At 41.3% G+C, this 14,412-nt stretch overlaps 1 protein-coding gene across 2 annotated transcripts in view; it reads left to right on the top strand.

Moving 5' to 3' along the window:
* Positions 1 to 14,412, top strand: part of ASH1L (ASH1 like histone lysine methyltransferase) — a 719,892-nt gene that overhangs the window by 134,325 nt on the left and 571,155 nt on the right. For both annotated transcript variants that reach the window (XM_069218459.1, XM_069218458.1), the window contains exon 3: positions 9,702 to 13,725. In XM_069218459.1, the coding sequence (XP_069074560.1) occupies positions 9,702 to 13,725 (4,024 nt within the window). The remainder of the gene's footprint in view (positions 1 to 9,701; positions 13,726 to 14,412) is intronic.

The following is a 14,412-nucleotide window of genomic DNA, read 5'->3' as shown; positions in this document are numbered from 1 at the left end:
AGTCAACTTTGAAAGCCGACTTAACTAGTCCTGTGGAACTAATTCTCCACAAAATGCAGGAGAAGCCTGATGCCTGTCAGAGGCAAATTCATATCCAACCTCACATGTGGTGTATTTTGTACAGGACTGTAGTTTATATGCTTCCTCAATCCAAGCACCAGCTTTCTTTTGGCAAGGTCATTAATATGCCTGTGCCTACCAAGAAGAAAAAGACTAACAAGGCCACCAGCCCCTTGCATCTTCCTACACCCTCTTCCTCTATGCTACCACCATCTTCACCCACCCTCCTCCCCCCACCTCAGGGTGATCCACTGGATATCACTCCTCAGGGAACCCCGCCTTCCTTACTGGTGAGCATGGGGCAGGAGATGATACATTTGATGCACCACAGCCCCCTGATCTTTGATCAGCCTATGACATTGACCCCCCAAGAGGAAGATGATCCTGACCTCTGCCCTGCTAGGCTGTTTCTTTCTGATGACACTACCTCCTATCACAAGCTTATTAGTAGGGCAGCAACATACGACCAGATACCACTACAGAAAGAACCCGTAGAGGAGGACTTTCTTTTAGAGACCTTTTCCACATCACATAGGGCCACACATTACCTCTCTATGCTTAAGGGTATGTTAAGACATGCGTATGATAGATTTAAAGATCCTGGCTGCCAGTGACGCTCCACCTCCAGATAAGGAGAGTAAGCTTATAGACGCTTCTGCCAAGTGAGTTGCAGCGCAGTCCGTCAGTCATTGGTGCATTGCTAACACCATGGCTAAATATTATCAGGCCCACTGAATCAGTATTTAAATGCCTCAACTTTATCATGATGCTGACCAGGCCTGTATTTTGTGATACTCACGAACTTTGAATTACCATACTGATGATTTTCGGCACAATGAAACTAGAATTACTGTTCAGAACCAAAGGTGGGGTACCTAGTACTAATCAGCAGTTCTTGAATATAATGTACATACTGTCTGCTAATTTCTATTAATCAGTAATTTCACTGAGATAAACGAGACCTGGAATTGCCACACATTCGTAACATCCAAGGCTAAGTTAACCTTCAGTATCCTTTTCTTCCTTCTTGCATACTCACTACTCTGATGTTACTTATTATTTACTAACTCACAATATTTATGCATGTATACAAACTTTAACTTTACTTTTTTTTTGTTTTTGGGCCCTATATTCAGTGTCAGTAAGGATTGCTATTCATTAGGAACAAAGGACCAGATGTATCATTATTCACAATAGTGATTACCTAATTGCAGGTTTTTTTCGCAAGGGCTCGCAAATGGACTTACCTCATCAAAATTCATGAGGTATGTCGCAATTTGCGAGCCATTGCGAATGGCTACAATTACAGGGATGGTGGCCTTCTGGGCTCAGCAGACCACCATGTCTGCCATTGCTTTTCAATGATGCCGTCTTTTTTTTTTTTTTTTTTTTTTTTAAATACAGCACGTTTTCTTTAAAGGAAAACGGGATGCGTTTAAAAATGAAAAATGAGAAGTTTTCTTTTCTTTTTTAAGAGAAGGCAGTGGTCCGTGGGACCACTGCCTGCTCATAAAAAACGTTTGCACATGCATTCACAAAGGGGAAGGAGTCCCTTGGGAACTTCTTGCCCTTTGCAAATGGGTTACCACCTACTTGAAGTAGGTGGTGACTGCAATTGTTTTGCGACCGCATTCACGGTCGCAAAACAATCATACACAGCTCTGTGATTCCATATTAGGAAGGGACGCCCTTGACAAGCCCCTTCCTAATACCGAATCAGTATATAGTTGCAAATCCAATTTGCGATTTGGTAACAAGTTACCAAATCTCAAAATGGATTAGATACATACCAAAATGCATTTTTGAGATCGCAAAACTGTTTGATACAACTGGTCCAAAATCATTACCATTTACTATTCCAATATGGCCACCAGGAACAACTTTTGAAGGTCCGTTTCCATTCCTATTCATTATGTGCACATTTTATCGGAAGGATCCGCAGTGTCCTGCATTTCACTTTGGACGCAGAAGCGAACGCTTCGAGATACTTAAGGTAACTTATATCCTTTGGGAAACATTATTCCATTATTGATGGCAAAATCGAATTACTTATCTTTGCGGTGCACAGGACTTTGCTCATCAGGGCTTATTTAAAGCTTTAGCGGAGGCTGTTAGCCACCATTTACAGATAACTTTGCTTTATTTGCCCTGCCATCTTTTTAGTGTAATTGTACTGTTTTCACAGAGTCATTACCACTATTTTACTCCTTACTACGCTGCTAACTTCCCTTTAAGGGTCTCTTGCATCCACTATATTTCTAATATACCAAATATCTTCCTTATTTTTCCAGATAATAGCTCTCTAGGGCTTACTTGGATTGTTCTGTTGCTGTCTACCAGTATAACCTCTCACCTAAATACACTTGCTGAGACACTATTGTGCTTGACGTCATATTGCAGGTCAATCTTACAGTTTTGACTTGGTATGATTAAATCATCCCTCCTTGTATGATTGTGCCTGGTTAGGCTAATTAGCTTGTTTTATCTTTTATTGACTTCAGTTCACATGGATTGCGATCATTTGTGACTCGCACAGACCACAAGAAGCTTACTATTTCATCAATATGGTCAAACATTATGACATAAGTACTCTTGCTGTAATTGTACAGGTTAGTTGAACCACAGTTGACCTTGTCAGTGTCACTTATTTTAATATTCCCTACAACAAAATATACAACTACATAAGGTGTGTTTATCCTTTTTCCTTCTGTAGCATTTCTTGATCCACATGGCATAAGGATCGTCTCTCCATCACTCGCCCTGTATATAAGACGTAGTTCATTTAGGCAAGTCAAGCAGTGTAGGTTATTCTCTCAATATACTTGGGTTTCTTGGCTCTTTTCTTATTTTGGGTTTACTGCACACTAAGTTTACTTCGCAAGTCTGATATGTCTAGCCCTTTCTCACTATTTGGTGACATACCTTTTACTGAGATCGCTTTTTGTTGTGAACATTTTCCGTTCTCCCTCACTATTTGGTACTTGAAGTACTCTTTTAGGATATATTATACTCACATTTGGACATGAGGGGTCTAGCACTACAGTTTCTCTTATATAAATATGATTAATAAAAACATTGTCTTTATGATGTACTTATTCATAAGTTTACAGCCTTGGAAAAGTCACTTGTGACGAAACACCTGTTGGCTGGCTGTCTAAACGATGTAACACATTTTGAAGTACACGGAGGATTGAGCTACTATCCAATAAACCTTGGATATATGAACAATTGTCTACTCAACTTTGTGTGGACAATCTCTACATTTATATTTGAACTGACTGATATGTGTGCGGTGGTACTAATGTTGAGAATTTAACTCTGCTGCAGGAATGTCTCTCAGTCACAGGGGGTCAGTTGAAAGATCTACTGTTGGTAGACAGCCGAACTCATCGCTCTCTACAGTGGTGGAACATAAACAACCTGTTAAAAGGCGGCCATTCCTCTACCATGTTCCCCAGATCATACTCAAAACTGACGCATCACAGACTTGTTTGGTTACCTCACCTAAAGGATCTCACAGACCAGGGTCTTTGGGACACCAAACACCAGAGTCTCCGCATAAACTAATTAGAGCTGCTAGCTGTTCACCTAGTGTTGAAAGCATTCACTCATCACCTGTTCGACAGGGTTGTCTTGATCTGACAGCCATGTACTATTTAAAAAATATGGGGGGACATATTCACTACAGTTATCCCATCTACCGCAGACAATCTGGCGCTTAGCTCTCTGTCACAACATCCATTTTTTATCAGAACATCTTCCAGGAACACACAACAACATTGCTGACCTTATCAGCAGGATGCAGCAATAAGTCCACAAGTGGGAACTCTACCCACAAGTCCCACTCCCACAATTCCAAAGGTGGGGGCTTCTGGACATAGAACTGTTCCCAACAGCAGACAATGCAAAATGCTCAAATTTCGCCTCCAGGCTCCCACTCCCCTGATCCAAAAGCAATGCTCTATGGATGAGCTGGTCAGGGATATTTGCTTACGCTGTTCCGCCTCTCCCTCTTCTCTTTCGGAAGGTCAGTCAAACCTCCCTCACACTAATACTAGTGGCTTGCACAGGGGCATGACAGCCCTGGCTCACAACTCTCCTTTGATATCATTAGTTCCTCACGAGATGCTTTCCCCCAACCTGGACCTTCTCATTCAGAGCCATGAAGAATTCAGGCATCCAAATCCCAAGGATCTTAACTTAGCAGTTTGGCTCCTGAAGTCATAGAGATTGGTTGTCTTACTCTCCCATCTGATGGTATGGCCATCCTAAAAGAAGCACACAAACCCACTACTAGAGCATGTTGTGCAGCTAAATGGAAAAGATTGTCTGTTACTGCCATAACAGTGTCAATCTGTTTAATGCAACAGTGCAATTCATTGTTTGTTACATGCTACATCTGCAAAGTTCTGGCCTTGCATTCACATCCATATGCTGTCATGTAGCAGCGGTTGCTGCATACCTTCAGAAGAGATACCATCTGTCTCTGTTTAAAATACCAGGTATTGAAGCCTTCATGGAAGGCCTTAAAAGAGTAATTCCACCACCGGTTCCAACAGCAACTACATGGAATCTTAACATTGTTCTCACAAGACGTATGGGTGGTATTCTACCACTACACATTTGCTCCCTACAATTTCTATCTTATAAGGTTGCTTTTCTCTTTTCCATCACTTCACTCAGACGTGTCAGTGAGCTTCAGGCACTAACTTTGGAGGAACCATCCTTCCAGCTAGATAAAAATACTTCACACAAACCCAAAATTCCTTCCAAGTGCGGTCTCCCACTTTCACCTTAATCATTGTAAACCTGTGTTCTTCCCTCACCCAGAATCAGTTGCGCAAATGGCTCTTCATACATTAGATGTTAAAAGAGCTGTATTGACAGAACTAAAGAATTTCATAAAACCAAATAACTTTTTCTTGCTTTTTCGCCCCCTCACAAAGGAAAGCCCATTTCTAAATCAGGTATTGCTAGGTGTATAGTTAAATGTATACAGACGTGTTCCATTAAAGCCAAAAGAAGTCTGCCTTCATCTCCTAGAGCACATTCTACTTGCAAAATAGAGGTTTCAATGGATTTCCCAGGCAGTACACCTACAGCTGATATTTGTAGGGCAGGTACATGGTCTACACCCCACACCTTTACTAAACACAATTGTGTGGATGTTTGAGCACACCAACTCGCTAATGTTAGTTAGGCAGTGCTGTGCACACTTTTCCAAATAACCAACACCTATAGGTTAGCCACCGCTTTGGGAAGGCATTGCTTTACAGTCTATGTACGGGATGTGAATTTACAGCCACAAATGCCATCCAACGGAAACTGTTACTTAGCCAGTAAGCATCTGTATGTGGCATGTAGTGCTGTAGATTCACATGTGCGCACCCTCATCATCAGACACCTGTGACTGTTGCAGTTCATTTACATTCTCATTTGCATGGACATCTCTTTACTTACACTTTGTCTGCATTCCATTCGCACCCGACCTTTGGGAAAGCAATCTAACAATGGAGTTGATGGCCATGCTCATTACCACCAAGAGGAGTAGTCAGTCTACCTTGTGACTCAAAATACTTTTTCAAAGAAAAACAACTTGCGCACTTCCAGACCCAACACTAGATGGCAGGAGTATGCACAGCATGTGATTCTACAGCACTACATGCCACAAATAGATGCTTACTGGGTAAATAACCTTTTCTTTATTAGTGATGCAGTCAGTCAAACCAGTTTGAAGAATTTAGACCCTCCTTTCCATGTTCCTTACCCATTGTGCTCTGCATTGGTTGTGTAAATCTGGAAACCCAAAGATGGAGATGATCCTAATTGAGTCCCTTTTGGTCTCATCAGATCTGTTTTTTGAGATCTTCCACTTGTCTGTCTATATGATTTTGATCTTCATGAGGTTCCTGATCTCCTAGTTAATCAGAATTGGGAATGATCTTTCATCCCCATAGTACCATTGCAGAACATAAACTCTGACCCTTGTTCTAGATTAACCTGTCTCTATACGATTTGTCATTTTGGATGGCAATAGTGTTTTGTGTGCTGTTGTGAAGAACTTCACAAGGCAGCAATACCAAATCAAGCAACGTCAATTATATTTCTGATCTTTTATAGACTGTGGGATCCTTTGTGGTTGTACACAAAATAGGAAAAGGTGCTGAAAATAAACTTTTGTATAGGATTTACAATCAGTACAATCTGTGGAACTTTTTTTCAGTCTATGAAAAGAAACATACAGGGTCACAGACAAAAGAGATGAAACACATGATTGTTGAGAAGGAACTGTACCATTCTGCATACATACTCAGTGCCCCTGCACCAGTGATTCTATTACCACATTTGGTGCTGGAGGTAATATTCTAACAGTTCAGCATACTTCCAGCAACTGAACATCTTAGTTTTCCCTTGGGTGGTCAGCCAGGAGTTTACTTTTCATCCTGTGGAGGTCTTTTTAGATACCCCATGGGCCCCCTCATGCACATGTCTTTTCTTGAAGGGCCTTTGAAAATGTTTTCTCACTTCTCCATAGTCTCTATAACACTTCTTTCCTGTTTAATGTTTACAGCATTATTGTAGTTTAAACATGCATCAGACTTCTCATACTGTGTTTCTTGTAATGCAGAACCACGTAGCTACACCACCAGTAACTCCTTAAGAGGCATTCATACACAAATTCACTACTAAGACACAGTGCTGAACGTAACATATCCTGTTTTAAGTACTATTCTTATAGACCTATTCCTTGATGGTTTGGCTGTTCCAATTTAGACAAGGAGATATAACACTGCATCTAGACACATCTAGCATGCTAGATCTACCTCCACAAGCTACAGAACAATCTTCTATTCTTGAAGTGCCACAACTTAGAGCACCCAGAGTTGATACTGGTACAAGTGCTGAAACTGTGACAGGTCAATGTGAATCTAATCCATCAATATAGTTTAATACTGTTACTTTCAAGGTTATGAAAAGTCTAGATTTGATTCCCCGATCTTCCATGTGTGCTACACCTTATTCTTCACTCTGTCAAAGCAATGCTCAGTCTAGTCACCATGCCAATGTAGATTACAGGTTACTCCTTAAGGAGGATGGAAATAGTCAGATCCAGGATATTTGACCATTGCACCATCTACGTTGACAAATTGTTATTGGTAATTGAGCAGCCATAATTAGCTCCAGATTGGTCTTTTAAGTATTGTTATCAGTTTGTTTGAGATGCTTTGCAGATATGAGTCTGTCCTCTTCCTCACCACGTAGGGTTGATGATGCCAGCGAGTCTCAAATGAAACCGCCTACTGAACTGTCCACTTGATATTTACCTCCAAAGGCTGAATGTTCATGGTGACCCGTTTCTTAGTGTCTCTGAGAAGCAGTTTGAAATGGAATTTCGATGAGCTGCTTTGGCGAAAAAATATATTCCACCGTTAAAGCTAGGCTCAGCAGTGAAAATCCCGATGGCAACACTATTGGTTTCCAAGACAGGGAAAAATGGAAACACTTCAAGGCGAAGGTGGATGGAGTCTGAAGTGATTAGGCATTTTTTTTGAGCTGTGCACATCTATTTGAAATTTTGGGCTGTGGTCTTTGTTGGTATTATTATAGAGCCAATCAGTGACTGGCGCGTAAACTGAAGGGCATCAAAGTGCTCTTCTTGTGAGGCAGTGACCGCCTTCTGCACTTCCTTGACTTGGTGAATGCAAGTGAGTAGAGTGCTGGTGCGATGTATGTTTGTCCAGGAAGCTTGTTTGGCTGTAGGTGTTTTGTAGTAAGGGAGAACTTGGCAGGCAGCCTAGCTTCTCCCTGCCAGCACTGCCAGTATGCAGATTTTCCGTTGAGCATCGCTTTCCACTGAAGCTGTTTTTTATGGTTTCACAATGCAGACCTCCAAGAGAGGCATTCATGATCCGCCCTACAGCATCAGAGACAAAACAAGCAGCTGTCTCGCTATAGTCAACATGTGTAAAGGGTGGAATTCCTTACACCATGTCTGTACAAACCAAAGCAGTGTATAGGCAGCTTATCTCCAGCATTACATCTGAATGGTATTTGATTTTTTTTTTTATCTTAAGCTGAAATTTTTGGGTTTAACGTTTCTTGCATTTGTGACATGGATAGTATTTTCCTATATAATTCCATCTTCTTGCCTAGCTATACATACACACCTCTCTCTATGTATAAATATATGTGTGTGTGTGTGTGTGTATATATATATATATATACATATATATATATATATATATATATATTCACCGGAAAAAAGAACAAAGGTTACAGGGATGCTATATTTAGGTTCTGATTTACTCGTACAAAACCATAGAAATTCAGCAATTATCGTTAGAGTTCTTTCAAGTAACTATAACTCGCACCCTAAGGTAAGTATAACTCGCACCCTCGCCATGCACAGTTGTCTGATCAGTTATTTTATTGCAAATTATGCAGTGACAATTTGAAAGATGGCACAGACTATTTCATCAATGATATAACACATGGCGAAGGCGTGATTTATAGTTACCTAGGACGCAAGTTTTACTTACTTTAAAGAGCTCAAACTATAACTAATATTGCAGCTTAGCTGCATCAAAACACCAATTGAGGTATTGTTTCCAAATTATGTTGCAGGTGGACAAAGTAAAGCTAGCAGGCCGCTGAAGCAGTCACTATATTTGCTTTACTGCTGAATGAATGCGAGAATTTCCTGGTGAACTGCTTGAGATTTTAGCTGTAGGAGAGAGACAATTAACAGGTATTCAGTAGCATTCAAGGCTGTGGCCAGAAGTAAAAAAATAAAATAAAATAAAAGAGCCCAACAGGTTGTAAATAAAATACATTGTTGTTCTTTGAAGGTGATAAATAGTCTCTCTCATTTCTGAAGCATGCCAGTATCTTATTGTTTGCATTTGGCATTTTCTGATTAAGATTAGGTGCATCACCTTATTTGTGGTTTTGGCTTTTTAAAGCTTTTAAGGTCTGTCAGTAGAGCTATGCAAATGTTGCTGCTCCAAGACTCTCTTTTGGCATCAACTGTTACCACATTTATTTTATTTTATGATGGGTCTGTATCTTCTTTGGGATTGAATGTTTACCTTCTGTGTGTATAGAATTTGGTGTACATTGCTCTTGTCCCTTTTTATTAGAATCACGTTTTTTCTTGTGGATTCTGAATATCATTTTTATTGTTCATTGAACATTGAGTTCTGCACATGTGACAATCCTAAATTCAGCGCTTGTGCTCCAAAATGTCATAGTTGAAAGTAAAGGCTTGAATGAGTTCATAAGCAGGTGTCTAAGTGACTGAAATGATTTGTCCTAGAAAAAGGCCAATTGTTTTCAATTTCCGTTGCAAAAGTAATGCCAATTTCTGAATGTTTTCTAAGCCTTTCCAGTTTCAAATCAAAAGTATGTACTGCAGGGTTCCCAGAGCACTTTAGCCACTTTTGCTAAGAACGAAGGATGTTTGCTTGGTTAAACTAAAGAAGCTCCTTTTCATGCCACTTATTTTTCTGAAGTGATTGCCATGCTGTGATCACTTAGCACTGTTAAACTAAAAGTAAATTACCGACAATTGCATTTCAAGGATAGATTTTAATTGCCAGGTTGACAGTGTTTCTAAATCATTGTTTGTTTGTTTATTGTAGGATCCATCAAAGCTACACAAGAAATCTTGTGATCAGCATGAGGAGTCTCAAAACAAAGGAGGATCACCACCTCGTTCAGCTGAAGCAATTGTTCCATCGCTCAAAAAAAATTCCTCTGCTCAATCTGAATTAAAAGAGAGCTCAAAGTCTTCTCCGTCAGTTATCAGAGATTATCCCGAACATGATCTGAAGGACAAAACGACGAGTGCAGCCCCCAGCGTGACTGAAAAACTGGCTCAACTGATCGCTATCTGCCCTCCTTCAAAGTCTTCCAAAAATAAAACTAAGAAACAGCCAAGTGTGACTGCAGGGTGTGGTGGTACAAAGGATTTGGGTAGCCAAAGGAATAGCTCCTTAAGTACTGCTTCTGACCTAGTTAAATCTCCTTCCAATAAAGGGATCAGCAGCTCTATCGTTGAAATCCAGGAGGGCGCAGAAATGTTACAAACCAACCTGAGCAACAATAGAGCATGCGAGAAGATCACTTTGCAGTCGACTAAAAGCAGCATCTCTGATATCTTTCCTGTTAATAAGGAAGCTAGCATTCAACAAACTGATATGCATACTCAAGGCACGTCCAAGCACCAGGATGCTGTGCTTTCCAAAGAGAAAGGCACTTCAGAAATGTCTAAGCAAGAAAAATCAGCAGTTTATTGCACTTCGCCGGAGTTCAGAACAGGAGGTGCTTCAGATGCCTCCTCCACAAAGTCCCCTTCCAGTGCAGTGGGCGAGGGGAACCTTCCATCTCCTTCACCTGCTGCATCTGCAGTTAACTTAAACAGAAGTAGTCCCACTTCGAAGCAAATGCAGTTGGCTTCAAACTCAACATATTTAAGTAGTGCTGTACGAGAGGTCTTAGAAAATGGTGCTCTGAAGCCCAGCAAGAGCCAGTTGTTTTCAGACACTTCCCATCTCAACACAGAATGCACATCAGTAAATACCAGTTTGAAGAAGGACACCATGGGAGATGGCAAAAGATCAAAAGATTCGAAAGAGACTCGTTTGTCTCCGACCAGAACTTACTGCTCAGCCAGGTCACATTCTGCAAATAAACAACCAAGTTTAATAACTAACCTGGGTAGCCGCACTACATCGGACCATTCTGTTGTCAGCTTTGCAAGTTTGCTTCGTAGTAAGCAGTTGTTTAAGGTAGGTACAGTGACAGCAGCAAAGAAGCAATTTCATGTGTCTGACTGTCTAAACACAAGTCCACAGTCAAAGCTGTTAAAGAAGAGAAAAGGAAGGAAGTCAAGATGGACAAAAATGATGGCCAAATGCACTGATAACTCATCAAAGGGAATAGAATCTGATAGATCAGAAAACTTTCAAAATAGTAACAACAGTACATTATCCAGGAGTGAATCGGAACCATCCAAGTTAGTAAGCAACAATGGCCGAACTTCACTCACAGAATGTGGAATTGTACCTCCTTCGTTGTCAAAGTTAAGCAAAACTACTTTGGGTCAGGCTCCAGCTGATCACAAATCGGCTAAACAAACATACAAAAACAGTGGTACCCATAAAGTTATTTCTAGATTGTGTAATTCAAACACAAGGTTTCCAACTCACAAACCCAAAAGAGGGAGGCCCAGAGGCAAAGAAATGCCGCATTTGGAAGGTCCTCCAAAGGGGACTCCAAAACTCTGTTCTTCCAAGGTATCGTCAATGCAGTCAAAAGAAGAACAAGAGCCCCCTGTCCTTCAGCCTGAAATTGAAATCCCTTTTATCAAGAGAACTGCATCAGTGCAAGCATTTCCTAAGAAGAGGGGAAGGCCTAGGAGGGAAATATTGTCACCTGTGAAAATGCAACCCCCTGTTCTGTCAGTAGCCCCATTTGTCCCTACAGATCACTTAAACAGAGTTGAACCTGAAAGGTACCGAAATGAGGATTCCTCTGGTGCAGGGGATTTCTCCCGGGACGAGACTCATAAGTCCAGTTCGTGTGGCATTACAGATCGATGCTCAGTACCAGAGCGAAAACCATTAAAAAGAAGCAACGGACAATTCATGAAAACCATCATCCGCAAAATCAACAAAATGAAAACTTTAAAGCGAAAGAAGCTCTTAAGTCAAATCCTGTGTCCACCTGTGGAACACAACAAAGGGAAAGTGCATGTGAAACTGCAAAGCCCAGAGTCGTCTCTTGCTGCTACATTTGGGTCAAAGCTAGGACAGCAAATAAACGTAAGCAAGAAAGGGACTATTTACATAGGTAAAAGAAGAGGAAGAAAACCAAAGGCAGTGATGGATAGCATTTTACGAGGCAATTCTGCCAACCTAACCTTAGAAAAGCCTGCTCAGCCTACACCCCCTCTGCTGTCCTCAACTGTAAATGAGGTTCTGCCTTCTCCAGTCTGCTCCCAGTCATCAGTTGCAAGTGGGGGTCAGAGTCCAGTGAGCAGTGATGCAGGGTTTGTGGAGCCTAGTTCAGTTCCATATTTTCACACGCACTCCAGGCAGGGAAATGTATTTCAGACGCTTGCCATGAGAAAAGCATCAAAGGGGAGAAGGCAATTATCTCCACCAACCCTGTCGCCCTCTCATCTAAGTGAACTCACATCCCTGAAGGAGGCTACTCCATCTCCTATCAGTGAATCTCACAGTGATGAGACTATTCCTAGTGATAGCGGAATAGGAACAGACAACAATAGCACTTCCGACCGGGCAGAGAAATTCTGTGGACAGAAGAAGCGAAGACATTCTTTTGAGCATGTTTCTCTTCTGCCTCCGGAATCTTCAACGATCCTTAATAGTCTTAAGGAGAAATACAAACACAAATGTAAGCGCAGGGCTCACGATTACCTCAGCTATGACAAAATGAAAAGACAGAAGCGAAAACGAAAAAAGAAGTATCCGCAACTCCGAATTAGGCAAGATCCCGATTTCCTTGCTGAGTTAGAGGAACTTATAAGCCGCCTGAGTGAAATTCGTATAACCCACAGAAGTCACCATTACATCCCACGAGACCTCTTGCCAACTATTTTCAGAATAAACTTTAATAGTTTCTACCCCCATCCCACCTTCCCATTAGATCCTTTGCACTACATTCGAAAGCCTGACTTAAAGAAGAAGCGAGGAAGGCCACCTAAAATGAGGGAAACAATGACGGATATGCCATTTATGCATAGTCTCGGCTTTCCTCTGTCCGGTACTGGTTTCTATCCATCCTATGGCATGCCTTATTCTCCCTCTCCCCTTGCAGCTGGTCCAATTGGCTTAGGGTATTATGGAAGGTACCCCACCTCTTTATATCCTCCACCTCCATCCGCATCTTTTACTACTCCACTGCCTCCCCCTTCTTACATGCACACTGGACATTTGCTTCTCAACCCTGCCAAGTACCATAAGAAGAAGCATAAACTGCTCCGACAGGAGGCTTTTCTCACAAGTAGCAGGACTCCACTTCTTTCTGTGAGTACTTACCCCAGTGTTCCGCCTGAGATGGCCTATGGCTGGATGGTGGAGCACAAACACCGCCATCGCCACAAACACAGAGAGCACCGGTCTTCCGAACAGTCCCAAGTTTCCATGGACACTTTAACATCCAACAGCTCTTCAAGGACAGTTTTGGAGTCTCTAAAACATTACAGGTTTGGAAAAGAGATTGCCGGTGACAGGTATAAACATAAAGAGAAACACAGATGTCACATGTCCTGTCCTCACCTCTCGCCTACAAAAGGCTTGTTGACCAGACATGAGCAGTGGGTTAGGAGAGAACCCTCAGAGTCCAGTTCAGTGGCTTTGGGATTGCAGACACCGTTACAGATTGATTGCTCAGATTCCTCTCCCGGGTTGTCCTTGGGAGGATTTACCCCGAGTTCTGAGCCTACCAGCAGTGATGAACACACAAATCTTTTTACAAGTGCAATAGGAAGCTGCAGGGTCAGCAACTCTTCGAGCAATAGCAGCCGTAGAAAACTAAGTGATAGTTCTGGACTCTTCACAGCGCAGGACAGTTCAGTCATCCGATCGCTGAGAAAGGAGCCCGTACCTTCCAATGAGAGGGTTCCACAGACCCAGTCAGGTAGGAAAGTTACTTAACCCGTTCTTTCATATCTGAGTTTGTATTAGTAAATATATACATTGTGCTAAATGTGTCATAGTTTTGAATTTATTTAAGATTAATTTATGAATGCTTCCTTGACATGTAGTTTTGTACTAAAAGTTTTTATTTTATTTTGCGACCATAACAACGTCAAATATTCACAATACTGACTTGAAATTTTACTTCAGTATTCCATGAATAACTAAATCATCAGCTTTCACAGATCCCAAGCTACCACCATACTCATTCATTGACATGAACCCCTTCTTTCTTGATGCATGAATCCATCCTCCCTCTTATGAATCGATATATCTTAGAGACTAGACTAGTGATTCAAGACAAGCCATGACTTCTCAGTCTGTTGCAATTCATTTTAAGATTAACAACCTTTTGCTGCATAGTTGTCTTAGACATATTATATATTTACAGTTGAATATTTCAACCAACCTTATGCACATAGATTACAATGAAAGTTTAGGATTTGTATGCCAGCTCTTGAGGCTTGAGCTCCAGATTGTGTTCTTCTGTTGGGTTTTGTCTGAGCTTGCACCCATAGCTTTCTAGGAACTGTGATTTGCTAACTGTGAATGATGGTTTTGGATCTTTTATCATCACGGATGATAATTTGCCTTTCGATATGGATAAGTAATGTTGCTTCGTAGAAAT

Source organism: Pleurodeles waltl, chromosome 12, assembly GCF_031143425.1.
Source record: "Pleurodeles waltl isolate 20211129_DDA chromosome 12, aPleWal1.hap1.20221129, whole genome shotgun sequence".
Taxonomy (NCBI): domain Eukaryota; kingdom Metazoa; phylum Chordata; class Amphibia; order Caudata; family Salamandridae; genus Pleurodeles; species Pleurodeles waltl.
The sequence above is the reverse complement of the archived record's forward strand: the minus strand, read 5'-3'. Positions and strand labels throughout refer to the sequence as shown.